General features: G+C 42.0%; 1 protein-coding gene across 1 annotated transcript in view; it reads left to right on the forward strand.

Annotated features, from left to right (window-relative positions):
- cep290 (centrosomal protein 290) overlaps window positions 1-12357 on the forward strand; it is a 144830-nt gene that overhangs the window by 122195 nt on the left and 10278 nt on the right. The window contains exons 46-49 of the mRNA XM_060839688.1: window positions 4455-4541; window positions 7640-7804; window positions 10603-10725; window positions 11514-11686. Of these exons, the coding sequence (XP_060695671.1) occupies window positions 4455-4541; window positions 7640-7804; window positions 10603-10725; window positions 11514-11686 (548 nt within the window). The remainder of the gene's footprint in view (window positions 1-4454; window positions 4542-7639; window positions 7805-10602; window positions 10726-11513; window positions 11687-12357) is intronic.

The raw sequence follows: 12357 nt of genomic DNA on the forward strand, positions 1-12357 counted from the left end.
AGAATTCAATACGCTTTGCGAGGCATGACCTCCCCTTCATAAAACCATGCTGACTATCCCTAATCAACTTGTTCCTAACGAGATGATTCTAAATCTTACCTCTTATAACCTTTTCCAACACTTAACCACAACTGAAGTAAGATTCACTGGTCTGTAATTACCAAGGTTGTCTCTACTCCCCTTCTTGAACAAGGGGACAACATTTACTATCCTCCAGTCTTCTGATACTATTCCTGTAGACAATAACGACATAAAGATCAAGGCCAATGGCTCAGCAATCTCGTCCCTGGCTTCCTAGAGAATCTGAGGATAAATCCCATCCAGCCCAGGGGATTTATCTATTTTCATACTTTCCATAATTTCTAACACCACCTCCTTGTGAACCTCAATTCAGTCTAGTCTCGTAGCCTGTTTCTCAGTATTCTCTTCGACGACATTGTCTTTTTCCAGTGTGAATACTGACGAAAAATATTCATTTAGCGCTTCTTCCTTTCCTCTAACTCCAAGCACAACTTCCAACTACTGTCCTTGATTGGCCCTAATCTTACTCGAGTCATTCTTTTTTCCCTTATATACCTATAGACGGCTTTAGGGTTTTGCCTGATCCTATCTGTCAAAACTTCTCGTGTCCCCTCCTCGCTCATCTGAGCTCTCTCCTTAGGTCTTTCCTGACTATTTTGTAACTCTCTATCACCCTCACTGAGCCTTCACATTTCATTCTTACATAAGTTAACTTCTTCCTCTTGACAAGAGATTCACCTTCCTTAGTAAACCTTGTGTTCAACAATTTCCTCCCTGTCTAACTGGTGCATACATATCAAGGACACGCAGTAGCTGTTCCTTGAATAAGCTCCATATTTCTATTGTGCCCATCCCCTGCAGTCTCCTTTCCCATCCTATGCATCCTAAATTTTGCATCATAATTTCCCGCAGCTGTATCTCTTGCCCTCTGGTGTATACCTATCCCTTTCCATCATTAAGGTGAACATAACTGAATTTTGATCACTATCACCAAAGTGCTTGTCTACCTCCAAATCTAACATCTGGCTGGGTTCATTATCCAGTACCAAATCTGATGTGGCCTCGCTCCTTGTTGGCCTGTCTACATGCTGTCAGAAAACTCTCCTGCACACAATGTACAAAAACTGACCTATCTGAAGTACTTGAACTATAGCACTCCTAGTCAATATTTGGGAAGTTGAAGTCCCCCATAACAACTCCTCCAATCGAGAATCGTCTTTGCTATCCTTTCCTCTAAATCACTGGAACAATTCAAACTCCCAACAAGGTGACCTCTCCTTTCCTGATTCTAATCTCAGCCCGTACTACCTCAGTTGATGAGTCCTCAAACATCCTTTCTGCAGCTGTAATACAGTCCTTAACTAACAATGCCACACCCCACCTCTTTTACCATTTTCTCTGTTCTTACTGAAACATCTAAATCCTGGAACCTGCAATAACCATTCCTGTCCCTGCTGTACCCATGTCTCTGAAATGGCCACAACATCGAAATCCCAGGTACCGACTCATGCTGCAAGTTCACCCACCTTATTCTGGATGCTCCTGGTGTTGAAATGGACCACTTCAAACCAACATTTTGCTTATCGGTGCCCTCTTGCAATCCTGAAATCTTATTTTGGACATCCCTACTCTCAACCTCCTCTATGCTTGAATTACATTTTAAGTTCCCATCCCCCTGCTGAATTAGTTTAAACCTACCCGAAGAGCATTAGCAAAGCCATGTCCTTCCCCCGCACCTAGATGTTGGGACCCCTCTGATCCAGGTGAAGACCATCCTGTTTGTAGAGGTCCCACCTACCCCAGAAAGAGCCCCAATTATTCAGGAATCCAAAATCCTCCCTCCTCCTCCATCCTACATGTTTAACTCCTCTCACTCCCTATTCCTCACTTCACTAGCACGTGACATGGGCAACAAACCAGAGACAACAACTCTGTTTGTTCTAACTCTAAGCTTCCTCCCTAGCTCCCTAAATTTCTGCCTTAAATCCCCATTTCTCTTCCTGCCCATATCGTTGGTGCATATGTGGGCCATGACTTGGGGCTGCTCCCCCTCCCCCTCAAGGATCCCGAAAATCTGATTAGAGGTCTCATGAACACTGGCACCTGGGGGGCAACACACCAACCGCGAGTCTCTCTCTTGTTCCCACAGAAACTCCTATCTGTCCCCCTAATGACTAATGCTGTACACCTCTTCCCTGTTGCCTTCTGAGCAACAGGGACAGACTCTGTACCAGAGACTTACTCCTGGTAAGTAGTCTCTTCACTGCCACCTCCACCTCCCCCCGCCCCCGTCCCGGATCGGCCTTAGGAGATCCCTGCTGGTTCTCTTTCCATTCCCTGACGGTAACCCATCTGCCTTTTTCTTGTACCTGAAGTGTGACCACCTCCCTGTAACTCCTCTCAATAACCCCCTCCACCTCCCAAATGATCCGAAATTCATCCAGCTCCAACTCCAGCTCCAGTTTCCTAACATGGTTTTCAAGGAGCTCGAGTTCTTGCAGATGCAGTCAGCAGGGACACTACTGGTGATGCTTACCTCCCACATTCTGCAGGAAGAACATTCAGCTGCCCTCACTTGCATTCCCACTATTCTAACTTCCCAACAAGCCTACTGAAAACTAAAAGAGACGGAAAAAAAAGATGGGTCATCCTTATCAATCCAGTGCACAGAACCTTTTTCTTTTGGTTAGAGGAGGAGGATAGATGGGAAACACTAGTGTCTCCAAGTAATGTTTTGAGTAAAGCAACCACCCAAATATGAAGCTTTAGTTACCCAGCAGTCCCATGCCCGCTCCTGCTCAGTGTGCACCCTGCCAATACACGAGGTAAGTTTTTAAACTTTACGCCTACCTTCTCATCAGGCCTCTGGTCCTCGCTGTCTCTCCTCCCACTGCAACTCCGTTTAAAGTCAATCTGGTATTTGTCTGCCTAAATTTTTAAATTAATTTTTATCCTACTATAACCTTGCTCACACAATCCACAACTCCACCAATTTTCATGACATCTGAAAGCTTACTATTAGACCACCTGTATTTTCATCCATATCATTTATATATATTATAAACAACAGAGGTCCTAGCACTGATCCTTGTGGATCATCTCTGATCGCAGACCTCCACTCAGAAAAACACCCCTCCACATCTACCCTCTGTGCTCTATGACTAAGCCAATTTCTATACAACTTACCAACTCACCCTGCTTCCATGGGACTTAGTCTTCTCTTCAGTGAATCCTGATACAAAATACTCAAGGACCACACCTAGCATCAACTGTTTCAAAAACTCACATGATTCACAAATGTTCTTTGCAGAATGGATGAAAATCTGCCCAGAATATAACTCCAGACTGCTGCAATGTGATTGACTCTTAACATTTCTCTGAAATGGCCTAGTGAGTTCAAAGGCAATTAGGGCCATAAAACAAAAATTACCCTTCAAATGATGTCCAATTCTCATGAATGAAGAATAAAATATTCACAGTAAGAAACATGGAATTAGCTCTGAGGCTTTTGAAATTACTTCCATTTGCATCCACAGAAATGAAGTTAAAATCCTTTGTAATTCTTAACATGGTAGTACTACAAGGATCAGATCTGTCATGATCCTGCTGGGAAGAGTGTGCCTCACTAGTCCACAGGCCATTTCAGAAATCGATAACTGATTGAATCATGAAGTGGTTACTTTGCCTGGCATTGACTGCTACCTCGGACAAAAGAAAAACACACCAGGTTTCGTCAATAACCAAACAAAACTTATTTATTATAATCAAACCTCTCTTTTAGCATGAGGCAAAATGCATTTGAATTTAAACTGAAAAGATCCCCTTTAAATCCAAGAACAGACAGCTGTGCAAGAAATAACATGAGTAGAACATAGGCAAAAGTAAACAAATTCTGTGGATCAAAAGTACAAACCCCAAGGATGTTTTTGGCGATTATATAATATTGTCATTGACCCCAATAGATCCTCAATCTGTATCTGGTCAGTTGGACCCAAGTCTTGCTTGAGTTAGATGTTCTCTTTAAAATCTTTGCGTGGTGGTGTTTTTCCACTCAGACTGGATAAGAAAGAGAGAGCCCTGTCTCAGTTTGCAGATTTTCCAGAAGTCTAAAATAAACTTCCCCCTTCTCAGGTCTGTGACAAACTGTAAAATAAAAATCCAAATGCTGTCACGAGGTAGCTTTTCAGCTCAAAGGCATCATGCCATCTTGTCTCAAAAACATCAATTTTAGCTTCTCTCCAAGTTGCATGACCTTGTGTAACACATAAGTGAACACGACACAGTTCCACCTTTTGACCCTTGAGTGCAAAAATGAACATGGTCCATTTTCTGTAACACATTTCAAAAATATGATTGTTTACTATAGATTAACTTTTCTGCTGTTTTTCTATTAGCTGGCTTAATTTATGTTTGCTTCTTATACCTTTTCTCAGGATCAAATAGTTAATTTGCAGGAAATGTATCAACTTCTCAAAAAGGAGAGAGCAGAATTGGAAAGAAAACTTGGAAACATGCGAGGGGTAAGTGAGGTACTGTGCTTTCCACACTCACGTTTACTAACTACAGTATGTTATGAAGGTTATGAAATTTGAAGTGCACGTCCAAATATTTTTAAAGGTTGTAAGGTTCCCAGATCCACTACCTTCCTAAGCAGTGCATTCCAGATTCCACCACCAGCTGAAAAGGTTTTGTTCCCAAAAACCTTCTCAATCTCCTGCCCCTTACTCTAAAATTATGCCCTCTTGTGATTGACCTCTCAACCAAGGAAAACAGCTGCTCCCTCTTCAGCCTGTCCATGCCCCTCATAATCTTATACACCTCAGTTTCCCTTCTCAAAAGAAAACAATCCAAACCTGTCTAGTCTCTCCAATTTCTCCATCCCAGGCAGCATGCTGGTGAACCTATTTGTTGCTATCTGTGGCCATATTCCCTCTTGGAAGACAGTCAGCACCTACCATTCCAGCTACTCTTCCCCACGAACAAAAGGACTGCTCATCAGCCCAGTCTATTCAGTCCATTCAATCATAGTTCAAATATGTGTCCGTTGCTCCTCACCAACATGTTAGTCTGAAATAAGCTACTGTTGTATTTGTAGGCTTTATATAAGGATATATAAAATGAAATTTTTAAACAGGTCCTAGAGAACAACAGACCTATTACTGACCAGCTCATAATACAGCAGAACTGAAACATTAGGAATTTGAGTGCATAGACAATGCTCAAACTTCACTGCAGTTCATTTAAGGTGATGTCTTTCATGTTGATGTTATAATTCCCCAGCATTACTCAAGCGGATTGGGGTTCTCCCAGCATCATGGACAATATGTGCTCGTTGAGTAACATTAACCAAAACTTTTCATTGACTTCATTACTCTTTGTGGATTTTGCTGTGTACCAGTCATCAGCTACATTTGTGCATTCTGTACTGCAATAGTGCAGACAGTTCAAAATGAAATAACCTGTCACATATTAGGGAAAGCAGTGACGCAGTGGTAATGTTACTGGGTTAGTGGTCCAGAACTCCTAGATCAATATTCTAAGGACATGAGTTCAAATCCCACCATGATGAATTTTAAGAAAAACCCCAAGGTGTTCTACACTTATGTGAGGAACAAGAGGATAGCCAGGGTGAGGGTAGGGGCAATCAGGGATAGTGGAGAGAACTTGTATCTGGAGTCTGAGGAGGTAAGGGAGGTTCATAATGAATGTTTTGCTTCAGTAATCACTACTGAGAGGGATTGTGTCATTTGTAAGGACAACGTGGAACAGGTTGATGTTAATAAGGAGGATGTGCTGGAAATCTTGAAAAACATGATAGATAAGTCCCCTGGGCCAGGTGGGATATACCCAAGGTTTCTGTGGGAAGTGAGGGAAAAGACTGCTGCGCCTTTGGTGATGATCTTTGCTTCCTCACTGTCCACTGTAGTACTAGATGATTGGAGGATGGCAAAAATGATTAGCTTGTTTAAGAAAGGGAATAGGGACGAGCCTGGAAATTAGAAACCAGTCTTCAGTCAGTCTTACGTTGGTAGTGGACAAATTATTGGAGAGGATTCTCAGAGACAGGATTTATGATTATTTGGAAAAGCATAGCTTGATGAGAGATAGTCAACACGACTTTGTGAAGAACAGATCATGCCTCACAAGCCTTATTGAATTCTTTGAGGATGTGACCAAACACACTGATGAAGCTAGAGCAGTGAATGTGATGTAGCAAGGCTTTTGAAAAGGTTCCCCATGGTATGCTCATTCAGGATGTAAGGAGGCATGGGATACAGGGAAATTTGGCTGTCTGGATACAGAATTGGCTGGCCCATAAAAGACAGAGGGTGGTAATTGATGGAAAGTATTCAGCCTGGAGCTCAGTGACCAGTGGTGTACTGCAGGGATCTGTTCTTGGACCTCTTCTCTTTGTGATCTTTACAAATGACTTGGACGAAGAAGTGGAAGGGTGGATTAGTAAGTTTGCCGATGACACGAAGGTTGGTGGAGTTGTGGATAGTGTGGAGGGCTGTTGTAGGTTGCTACGGGACATTGACAGGATGCAGAGCTGGGCTGAGAAATGGCAGATGGAGTTCAACCTGGAAAAGTATAAAGTGATTTGTTTTGTAAGGTCGAATTTAAATACAGATACAGGGTTAAAGGCAGGATTCTTGGCAGCGTGGACGAATAGAAGGATTGTGGCATCCATGTCCATAGATCCCTCAAAGTTGCCACCCAAGTTGATAGAATTGTTAAGAAGGTGTATGACATGTTAGCTTTCATTAGCAGGAGATTGAGTTGAAGAGACCTATAGACCTCTGGTTAGACCACACTTGGAATATTGTGTTCAGTTCTCATTACAGGAAGGATATGGAAGCTTTCGAGAGGATGCATCAGAGATTTACCAGGATGCTGCCTGGACTGGAGGGTCTGCCTTATAAAGAAAGGTTGAGGGAGTTAGGACTTCTCTTAATGGAGTGAAGAAGGATGAGAGGTAACTTGATGGAGGTGTACAAGGTGTTGAGAGGCATGGATAGAGTGGATAGCCAGAGACTTTTTCGCAGGGTGAAAATGGCTATCACAATGGGGCATAATTTTTAGGTGATTGGGGGAAGGTTTAGAGGAGATGTCAGAGGTGGGTTCTTTACACAGAGAGTGCTGGGTGTGTGGAATGCACTACCAGCAGTGATAGTACAGTCAGAGCCGCTAGGGACAATTAAGCGATTCTTGGATAAGCGCATGAATGATAGTAAAACGTATGGGGTGTGTAGGTTAGTTTAATCTTAGAGTAGGATAAATGGTCGGCACAACATCAAGGGCCCAAGGGCCTGTACTATACTATATTGTTCTGTGTTCTATATTAAGGGAATAAAAGGAGCTATGTAAATGCCTTTTTTTCCTTAATATCATTCTATAGTGAGATCAATCACTGAAGTTTGAGGTGTTGGAGATAATGTTCTAATGTGAGTCTGTAACTTTCTCTGATAAAGACAAGTGTTTATTCAGGGGTTGATTGTTCTGGGAAGAAGATTATTTCTGTCTTTGAAATCTCTTAATAGCTTGAAGCGTTCCATTATTTACCTCAGTCACTGGCCAGTATAGTCAGGTATTAACTACTAACATAAATATTTGACAGTCTGGGCGCAGTGGCAAGACAGTGCCTGAACTGGAGAAAACAATCGGTTTGATGAAGAAGGTGGTGGAAAGAGTACAGCGAGAGAACGAAGAGCTGAAGAAGGCTCCAGGAGTGATCTCCAGTGAGAAACAAACCTGCCTTGAAATGGAAAATGACAAGCTTAAGGTTTGAGTTAACATTACAAGGTTTTCCTTTTTGTTTAATTATGAACACTAGTCTATAATATTTGGGGAAATAGGTCCCCCGCCACTGGGTAGTGGAAGTAAAAATTGTTACCGGAATGTCTTAAGAGAAGATAGACAGCTCTCGTGGCTTTGGCTGTGTTTAACCAAAGGGTTGAAATGAAAAGTTGCAGACAGACATTATAGACTACACTTCGATTACAGCATGCAGTTCTAGTTATCAGATTACAGAAAGGATATAAAGGAGACCCTGCAGAGAAATATGGGGGATACTAGGAATATGTGAGTATAGTATAGCAAGCTTTCTATTAACCAGCATCTACGGGATTAGGAGAGTACCCCTCAATCAAATATTCCAGTTGATCAAGAGGTCCACATTATCAACATGGAAACACACACTAAATAATAGAAGTCTAATACAGGCCTATACACAGCACTATCATTTACAGAATAAATCACTTCAACAATAATGCATCTTTGCTTTAAATAAAACTTAATGTAATAGTGGCTGAAGGACCTGAACTGAAGGGAATTTATATTAGGCAGGAAATGGTGTTGGAGAGACTGTTAAGTCTGAAGGCTGATAAGTCCCCGGGACCTGATGGTCTACATCCCAGGGTACTGAAGGAGGTGGCTGTAGAAATCGTGGATGCAGTGATGATCATTTTCCAATGTTCTATAGATTCAGGATCAGTTCCTGCGGATTGGAGGGTGGCTAATGTTGTCCCACTTTTTGAGAAAGGAGGGAGAGAGAAAACTGAGAAATATAGACCAGTTAGTCTGACCTCAGTGGTGGGAAAAATGCTGGAGTTAATTATAAAGGACAAATTTACGACACATCTGGATAGCAGTAACAGGATAGATCAGAGTCAGCATGTATTTATGAAGGGGAAATCATGCTTGACTAATCTTCTGGAATTTTTTGAGGACACAAAGCTGGGTGGCAGGGTGAAATGTGAGGAGGATGTTAGGAGAATACAGGGTGACCTGGACATGTTAGATGAGTGGATGGATGCATGGCAGATGCAGTTTAATGTGGATAAATGTATGGTTATCCACTTTGGTGGCAAGAACAGGAAGGCAGATTACTACCTAAATGGAGTCAAGTTAAATAAAGGGGCCGTACAGAGAGATCTAGGTGTTCTTGTACATCAGTCAATGAAAGCAAGCATGCAGGTACAGCAGGCAGTGAAGAAGGCTAATAGCATGCTGGCCTTCATAACAAGAGGAATTGAGTATAGAAGCAAAGAGTTCCTTCTGTACCATACAGGGCCCTGGTGAGACCACACCTGGAATATTGTACGCAGTTTTGGTCACCAAATTTGAGGAAAGACATTCTGGCTACTGAGGGAGTGCAGCGTAGGTTCACGAGGTCAATTCCTGGAATGGCAGGACCATCTTACACTGAAAGATTGGAGCGACTGGGCTTGTACACGCTTGAGTTTAGAAGGCTGAGAGGGGATCTGATTGAGACGTACAAGATTATTAAAGGATTGATTTGAAGATGCCGGTGTTGGACTGGGGTGTAATCACCTGATGAAGGAGCATCGCTCCAAAAGCTAGTGTGCTTCCAATTAAACCTGTTGGACTCTAACCTGTTGTTGTGTGATTTTTAACATTAAAGGATTGGACACTCTGGAGACAGGAAGCATGTTTCCACTGATGGGTGAGTTCCGAACTAGAGGACACAGTTTAAAAATAAGGGGTAGGCCACTTAGAACAGAGTTGAGGAGAAATTTCTTCACACGGAGAATGGTGGGTGTATGAAATGCTCTGCCTCAGAAGGCTGTGGAGGCCAAGTCTCATTACTTTCAAGAAAGAGTTTAGGATAGAGCTCTTGAGAAAAGTGGAATGAAGGGTTATGGGGATAAGGCAGGAACAGGATACTGATTGAGGATGATCAGCCATGATCATAATGAATGGTGGTGCTGGCTTGAAGGGTAGAATGGAAATGTGTTGCTGGAAAAGCGTAGCAGGTCAGGCAGCATCCAAGGAGCAGGAGAGTCAGCGTTTCGGGCATGAGTCCTCATTCCTGGAGAAGGGCTCATGCCCGAAACGTCGACTCTCCTGCTCCTTGGATGCTGCCTGACCTGCTGCGCTTTTCCAGCAACACATTTTCAACTCTGATCTCCAGCATCTGCAGTCCTCACTTTCTACTTGAAGGGCAGAATGGCCTACTCCTGCACCTATTGTCTATTATCTATAATGGCAGAGAGCCCTCTCACTAGCAGTCTCAACCAATGATGTGGATGTCTGAGGTCACGATAATATAGTAAACTCCCAATATTGCATGTATATATGTTTGCTGGTTGATTAACATTTCATAGAGTGTCAGTTAAAACAAAGTTTGCTGTACTAGTACAGGATTGACAATATGTGGGTTTTCTTCCCTCTTGAAATAAAGAAGCTGGAGGTAAACTTAATAGAAGCCTTCACAATTCTGAAAGCTTTTAAGGAGTGGATCCAGAAGGAATGCGCTAGCTGCTTTTTAAATCCCATTTTCCAGCACTTGGCTCAAAGCCATTCAGGTCGTGAACCTCCTCCACTGCCAAATCCTAGCCACCCAACGCCTGGAGGAAGAATGCCTCCTCTTCCACCTTGGGACCGTCCAACCACACGGCATCAATGTCAATTTCACCTGTTTCCTTATCTCTCTCCCCCCCACAAATCCCAGATCCAACCCTCCAAGATAGACTAACATATCATGTGCTAGCTCATTTAGCAGAACCATGAGTTTCACATCAAGTACAAACTACAATTTATTGCCTTATTTTGTTTCAGTTGGAACTGGAGAAATTAAAATTGCAGGTGGGTGGCCAACTAAGCTTGCGTTACGAGTCCAAAACGAAAGGCGTGGAAAAGATCTTAGCTGAAAATGAGCGATTGCGAAAGGAACTCAAAAAGGTAAAGCCACTTGGTAGATTGAGAGAGCCACTTCTGTTGTAGATTGTAGCTATAAAAGTGTCACTGTTCTTAACGTTAGATTTTATTCATTCTCACCTTCAACAACGATATGGCCCACCTCCAAGATGGTGAAAATACTCTTGTTGTGATGCCTCTGAACATAGTAAACAATGGATCTCTTCAGTCTCTCCTGCTCCTTTAGCAGGGAGAGACACAGCTCTCTGCTTGGTACCTCGCACTTCTCAACACAACTCTCATTGCAAGTTGAAGAGGAAATGGACTAACTGAACCCTTCTCTAGAGTAATGGAAGAAAATGCTGGAAATATTCAACAAGTCAGTCAGCATTTATGGAGAGAGGATGGGGTTTTCTTGCATATCATGTCACAAATGAAGTAATGTTCCGTGTGCACTATATTTATAGAATATTTATATTCTAGCAAATCACAATGTACACCAGATAAAATCAAATTGGAATTGAAAATGTAAATGCTAGAAATATCCAGCAAGCAAGGAAGCAGTTCACCACCAGTGGAGAGAGAAGCAGAGTTAATCTTTCATCATCACGGCTGATGTTCAAGATGTACAGCAAATGAAAGGTCACTGAACTATATGAGCTCAGTTTCTCTCTCCACTGTTGCTGCTTGACTTGTCTGCACATTTTTTTTAGTTTTGATTGCCCTGCATAATTTTTCTCTTGAAAGTGTTAAAAGTCACTTCTGATGACCCACAACTGACCAAAGATGTAGTTGGGTTTTGTTGTTTTTTTTAAACATTTGTTCTGTGACAGGAAGGTGACTGTACTGAAAAACTGCGAATTGCTAAAAGCAACCTGGAGATTATGAACGAGAAGCTAAGCGTGCAGTTGGAAGAGACCAATAAACGATTAAGTTTTGCTGAGAGTAGGGGTCCGCAACTTGAGGGCGCAGACAGCAAAAGTTGGAAGTCCATTGTAGTCACAAGGTATCACTTTAATCTCCCATATGTGAAGTGTAGAAACCTTGCAGGCTAACGTCAAACTGATGGTTACTTGGTGGATAGCATAATGCTGAGACTAAATGCAAACCTTACTGAGAATTTGATAACAGCATAATGTATTATCTTGAAAGTTTGAGCAGTATTTATGTTACAGTTATATATCTTCCCCTTTATCTGGTCTGAGTTCTTTTTTTTTCACCTCTCCCAGGAGATTACATTGCTTAGGGTAGAGCATTGTTCGTGTTGTAATTCAAAGGATATCACAGCTGCACGGGTCTATAGATCTTCCCCTGTCTGACATCCCTTAAATGTAAGAACATTCAGCAAAATGTGTTGGAGGAAAAAAAGCAAATTGTTGGTAGTCATGGATCTTGCGTAGTAATCCAATTTAATTCTTGTATTTTAGGCAAGTTTTCATGAGGACGTGGTGTACAGAATGGCTCGGTTCTTTAGTTTGCTGGAGGGAGGAAGGATTTGGATTGAGGAATTATCTTTGTTGTGGCTCAGGTCTCAAATACAACAGAACTTGTTTTAAATTAAAATTTTAAAATTTGTTGAAATAAGACAGTAAAGGGGATAAAGAGTTATTTTTAATAACATTTTAGACAGGTAAAACAGTAGGAGCAATGAAAGGGGGAAGAAAGGAAGTTTGTATT

Source organism: Hemiscyllium ocellatum, chromosome 19 (genome assembly GCF_020745735.1).
Source record: "Hemiscyllium ocellatum isolate sHemOce1 chromosome 19, sHemOce1.pat.X.cur, whole genome shotgun sequence".
NCBI lineage: Eukaryota > Metazoa > Chordata > Chondrichthyes > Orectolobiformes > Hemiscylliidae > Hemiscyllium > Hemiscyllium ocellatum.